We start from the raw sequence: 6000 nt of genomic DNA, 5'->3' as shown, positions 1-6000 counted from the left end.
TTAGATGAGACAAAACAAGACAGAAGGTCCACCTTGGAACATATGAGAGCCAAAGAGTGCTGGCCATCCAGAATAGGCAGGACAGAAAATTTCAGGTTCAGTGAAAGACATGAGCTCAGGGGAATACTGGGTAAGTAATTCTAAGAATAGATTGATCTCAGAGCTGATGTTATGTTGCAACCACTGTCTGACTACTCCTAGTTCTTAAATATTTGATTTTCTATTTTGAATTTCTAGTCTCATGATGTGCCTTATGTGCTGATTTTGCTGACTTCAATGTACTTTGATATACAGAATTCACTTTTCAATTTTGAATTTTTGGTCTCATGGTGTGCTTTATGTGCCAATTTTGATGACTTCAATGTATCTTGATATATATACAAAATTAACTTTTCTAGTTTGAACTTCTAGTCTTATATGCCTTATGTGTCAATCTTGCTGACTTCTATGTACCTTGACATATGTACAAAATTAACTTCCTTACTTCCTCATGTAATGATAAAAGTCTGATGCATGCTTTGAGAAATTACACTCAGATTCAGCACTGTCTTGTGTTCATGTCTGTTTGTCACTCGCCGACTCTTTGCCCACCTGAGTACTGGATCCCTGATTCTCCCTGGCTTGAGGGCCCCTGACTGGGTCTGCCCATGGCACAAGTTGTGCAGCATACTCCAGGTTGTCAGCTTTCTTGAGCCACCACCCATGCTGGGATGGACTCTGGTGATGCAACTGTCTTTGAGTCATTGCTGCTTTTGTAAGCAACCCCAATAAAAAACTCATTATTCAACAAGTTGGATTTTCCTGGTATCCATATACTTTGGTCTGTCACTGGTTCCCTATATGGGGTGAGGAGGTGTAATTTACATCTACCCGGAAACAGTATCACACATTACTCAAGGATTTCTTTTTCATTTTGTGGGAACCCATTAATAAACAGCACTTCATGAATGCTTTCACCTTTATTTCTCAATATGCCCGTGATATAAACATTTCACACATATCATTCAGGAACTTGAGTGGTTTATACACAGACCTGAGTGGATAAAGACATTTAGCCCAGCTAACAACAGAACAGAACATGGCCAGAGGACCTTCACCCACACCTTCAAGGTCCATTATTACTCATTTGGAGAGTTATGCTGTTAGGTGGCCTCAAAAAATGAAATGGGGGAAAGAAGGTTCCTTTTTCCTAGGATCTGGTTGGTCACTGTTAATAGTCAATTGTGGGTGGCTCTCTTTCATTTTTTGGATCAGCTTCTGGATACTGGGGTTAGCATCATCAAATTTCAACCTAGGTCACAAATGGGGGAGAAAATGGTTTCTTGTTGCTTCAAGAAAATTCATTTAAAATTCCCACATACCTATGTTTATACAATGGAGTACTACTCATCGGTAAGAAACAATGACATCTTGAAATTTGCAGGCAAATGGACAGAATTAGAAAAAATACTAATTGAGGTAACCCAAAACCAGAAAGACATTAAAATATAGTATGTAAGTGGATACCAGACATAAAACAAAAGATACCCAGCCTACAATCCATAACCCCAGAGAAGCTTGAACCCTCTTCCAGAAACAGATGAAAGCAGATGCAGAAATCCACAACTAACCTATGGGCCAAGCTCCTGGAGTACAATCAAAGTGAGGGAGGAGCGAAAATATTAACAATGGAGTCAAGACCATAATGGGAAAACCCACAGAAATCAGCTGGCCCAAGCTAGTGAAAAATCAGTGACTCAGGTCTGACAAATGGGGAACCTGCATAAAACCAAACTATACTCCTTTAATATAAGTGACAATGGTGTGACTGGGCAATATATGAGAGCACTGGCAATGGGTCCAAGATGCACAAACTGACTTAGTGGAGCCCATTCTATATGGAGAGATACCTTGCCTAGCCTAGACACAGGGGTGTAGGGGTGGAGTGGTGCCTTGGTCCTGCCTCAACTAGATGAGACAGACTTAGTAGACTTCCTAGAGGAGGCCGTACCCTATCCATGGAGCAGATGGGAGGAGGGGGTAGTGGAGGGCTTGAGAGGAAGAGAGGGAGGGGGAAATGGGATTGGAATGCAAAACATTAATTTAAAAAATGAAAAAAGAAACTATATTACCAAAATACACATAGCACTTTTTAAAAAATCCCATATGCTTTAAATGTCTCATGGGTCACTTTAACACTATACTACAAGGTAGAATTGCATATTGACATTTTAAATTTTATTTTGGTATATGGTACATGCACACATGCCCATGCATGTGTTGATGGACTACATTCCTGTGGCTGCATATAGATGCCAGAGGATGTTATAGGGATAGCTTTTTCAATCAATTCTTTACTATACTGCCACCACCCCCAATTTATTTTGTTTTGTGTGTGTTTTGCCTACATGTATGTATGTGCACCACATGTGTGCCTGGTGCCTGTGGAATCGAAGAGGAGATAGGATCCCTGGAACTGGAGTCACAGATGGTTGTGAGCCACTGTATGGGTGCTGAAAACAAAACCTGGGTCCCCTGCAAGAGCAGCAAGTGCTTTTAACTGCTGGGCCCTCCATCCCCCCCCACTATCTTGCTTTTTGAATCAAAAATTCTCACTGACATCTTGGAGATCACCATTTTGATTAAACTGGGTGGCCAATAATCTGTCTGGATCTTCCTGACTCCATACCCAAGTACTAGAGTTGTAGACCTATATGGCCTAGAGCTTTTATGTGGGTATTGGTGGTTCAAACTAAGGTCCTAATGCTGGCACAGCAAGGGTTTTACACACTAAGTTAACTTACCTACCCCAACATACTGGGTCTCGTTAGCCTATGCTAGAATCAAACTTACTATGTGACTGAGGATGAAATTGAATTTCCATATTTACTACCACACCCAGTTATGCAGTTCTGAGGATCAAATTCAAACAAGCACACTACACTAACTGAATTCCACATTCAACCCTGCATATTAATTTAATAGGGAAAAGTTATCTATAGTGATAGACACTGAATAGTCATGGACCCTTCAGTCATACTCACACTGTAGTTTGAATCAGAGTCTCTGACTGAAACTGAAACTCATAGATTGGCTAGATTTAGTTGTATATCAAGTGTTTGGGACCTGCCTGTCTCTGTAATCCAGTTTTGGAGAGGCAAACAACATATCTCCATGCCTGGCATTCATATCAGTTCTGGGGTTCTCAAACTTGAGTAGCAGTCACTTTACAAAGTAAGCAATCTCCAGAGCCACTTTTTAAATCTGTGCTATTTTGAAAGACCACCTCACACTGTAGTCTAGGAATTCTGGAAAGCCAATTGTAGCAATCTGATCTCAACCTCTCAAGATCCAGAAATCAGGACTGAGCTATCACACCAGGCTCCCACTTTTCTAGAGACCATGTGAAACTTGCAGATTGTTTTCACTGATAAAACAAATGTCTAACAGTTATAGCTTCTTGATCTCTCATGCAGTGTTGGCTTCTATGACCCAGTTTATCCATCAGTGCAACAGAAAGGTTAAGGAGAAGAGTGTTAAGATTATCTGGGGACCACTGGATGTGGTGACCCATGCCTTTAGGCAGAGGCAGGGGCAGGCAGATTTGACACTAGTCTGGTCTGCAAAGTGAGTACTAGGATATCTGTGGTTATATAGAGAACTCTTATATTGAAAAAATTAAATGAAATTATTTGGTGACCAAATGCCGGGGATGAAGCTGATTGCCAGTGACTGATGTCACCAGTACACCCCGTTCAGTAACATTGGGCGTCTCACCTCCACCACCAATATCACCATGTAGGAAACACCATATAAAATAAGAAATAGGATCACACCTGAGTGTTTGAAGGGGGCAAATGCCAAGTTTCAAGTCTTCACAGAATGTCTTAATTGCATCAGTTCCCAAGGAGTTCTGAGCCAGGTCTAGAGTGTTCAGACTCTTGTTGTTTCTGAGAATCTTAGAGAAGTCCTGGCAGTTGGCTGGAGTCATGGAGCATCCACACAGCCTTGCAGATGAAACACAAAACTTAACTCATTGCGTCTTACTCAGCACTGGACCCTGTATACTTCAATAGTCACCTTTCAGGCAAGTTGTGCTTGCTGGTACAATAAGTGGCATGACAGTTACAGGGGCTACCAAAACTTACCAATAAGATTTGAGGCTGATACAAAGGAGGCATTTATAATACTGTAAACATGGTTGGAAGTTCCCTAGTGGGGAATCTGTTGTTACTTCACTAAGCAGTCTTGTTGTCAAACTTTTTAAGGAATATTTGTTTATAACTACAGATCTGTGCTGTTCTTAGATTTAGTCAGAGAAGCTTCTTTTTATAGCAAATATGGTTAGTAAAGAAACTTGTAACTGATCACAATGCTAAGAATAAGTGATGAAGTGCTCAGCTGTAGAGGGCCATCTATATCAACCTCTCTCCATTCAAGGCTTAGGAACCATTTTGCAAGAGGTGAATAGATTAAGAACTGGAGCATGGAGAGGATCAATGTGAAATGATGTCACTTGGGCATGGCATGACCTTTGTACACATGAACTCATTGCAACTATAGTTACCTGCACAAGACCTGTAAATATTAAGCCAGTCAAAATTTCAGCATGGATAAGGGAGGGGCTCCAGGGGTTCCACTCAGTTGATGGAGAGAATATCACATGGTAGATTGCTGATGTCTCCACACCCATGTGGATATGATCAATATTCACTGGACTAAGGGGGATAATTTAATAATAAATAGTAATGATAATGCTAATAATTATAGCAATAACAATAATAAAAGAACGTGAGTTTGAGAAGATTGGTTAAGTGGTCTCAGGAAAGACTTTGGGGTAGTGGAAGGATGGATATGATCAAAATACATGGCATACACATATGAGAATTTCATAGAATAAAAATATGCATTTAAGAAGTAACTCATTAATTCAACCAATGCTATGGTCATTATCCTATATGATAGGCACATGGTTGTAAGGATTCAGCGGTGAGTAACAGCAACTTCTGCCCTCAGGGCAACAAAATAATGTACTATGTAGTATGACATTTACAAGGAAAGATTATGAAAGGAAAGAAGGGGGTATTTGGGGGTGCCAGATCAAGGGTGATATGAGAGAATGAAGAGAAAGAACTGTAGCAATCAGGAGTAGGAGATCTCCAGACAGGAAAAGAGCCTGATATTGACTTACTGGTGTTCTGTTAAACAATGTCAAGTTGAACATGCTGTGTATGTGTATATGATTACACCATTTGGGAAGGCAAGACAGTAGGTTGGAGAGATTGATACCAGCTAGGGATACACAGTGAAAATCCATGAAGCAAGCAGAGAAGTAAGGTCAGGTCAAGGTAACAAAGCATAGAACAGAGTGAAATAAAGCAAAATATATACAGGATACTCACAAAGCAAAGCAACAGCATCAAAGGCAGCTGATGTAAGTGACCCAGAGAAGCCTGTAAAAGATGTGACTATAGGCAGAGGCCAGCCCACAGAAGATGCTCAGCTCATAGCCACATTTTGCTGGACCTGGATAGAAGCCACTGAAGGTTTTGAGCAGAGGTATGATGTGAGTGATGTAAAAGTGATCATAAAAGTTTTTCTATGGAACTGGAGTTGTAGCTCAGTTGATAGAATGAACAAAGCTCCAAGTTTGATCACCAGTACCACATTAGACTGGGCATGGTGGTATATGCCAGTGGTCCCAGCCCTTGAGAGTATCAGAAGTTAAAGGTCATCTTCTGCTACATGATGAATTTAAAGCCAGCTTGGGATATGGGGGTAGGGAGTTGATAATCTATGGGGGAAAATAGATTGGTAGATAAAGGCCAAGCCAGATGATCTGCATTACATCCCTGGGAACCAAATGGTAGAAGGAGAGAACCAGTTCCCAATAGTTGTCCTCTGATCCTCACACTTGAGTAATAGCATATTCTAGCTCCCTTCCCCACAAAATAAATAAGTGTAGTAAAAACTTAAAGTTTAAGAAGAAACCCCACAGAAGAAACAAAGAAGTTCAAATAC

The 6000-nt window shown here is 40.6% G+C and overlaps 1 protein-coding gene across 3 annotated transcripts in view; it reads right to left on the bottom strand.

Moving 5' to 3' along the window:
• Positions 1-944: 944 nt before the first annotated feature.
• Positions 945-6000, bottom strand: part of Nlrp2 (NLR family pyrin domain containing 2) — a 62413-nt gene continuing 57357 nt past the window's right edge. For all 3 annotated transcript variants that reach the window (XM_021236038.2, XM_040747864.1, XM_040747865.1), the window contains exons 10-11: positions 3816-3986; positions 945-1291 (exon numbers count right to left, since the gene is read on the bottom strand). In XM_021236038.2, coding sequence (XP_021091697.2) covers positions 1153-1291; positions 3816-3986 — 310 coding nt within the window. In that variant the 3' untranslated portion in view covers positions 945-1152. The remainder of the gene's footprint in view (positions 1292-3815; positions 3987-6000) is intronic.

The sequence above is a fragment of the Mesocricetus auratus genome, unplaced genomic scaffold (genome assembly GCF_017639785.1).
Source record: "Mesocricetus auratus isolate SY011 unplaced genomic scaffold, BCM_Maur_2.0 Super-Scaffold_100006, whole genome shotgun sequence".
Classification (NCBI taxonomy): Eukaryota; Metazoa; Chordata; class Mammalia; order Rodentia; family Cricetidae; genus Mesocricetus; species Mesocricetus auratus.
Note: the sequence above shows the minus strand (reverse complement) of the source record. Positions and strands in the feature narration are given on the sequence as shown.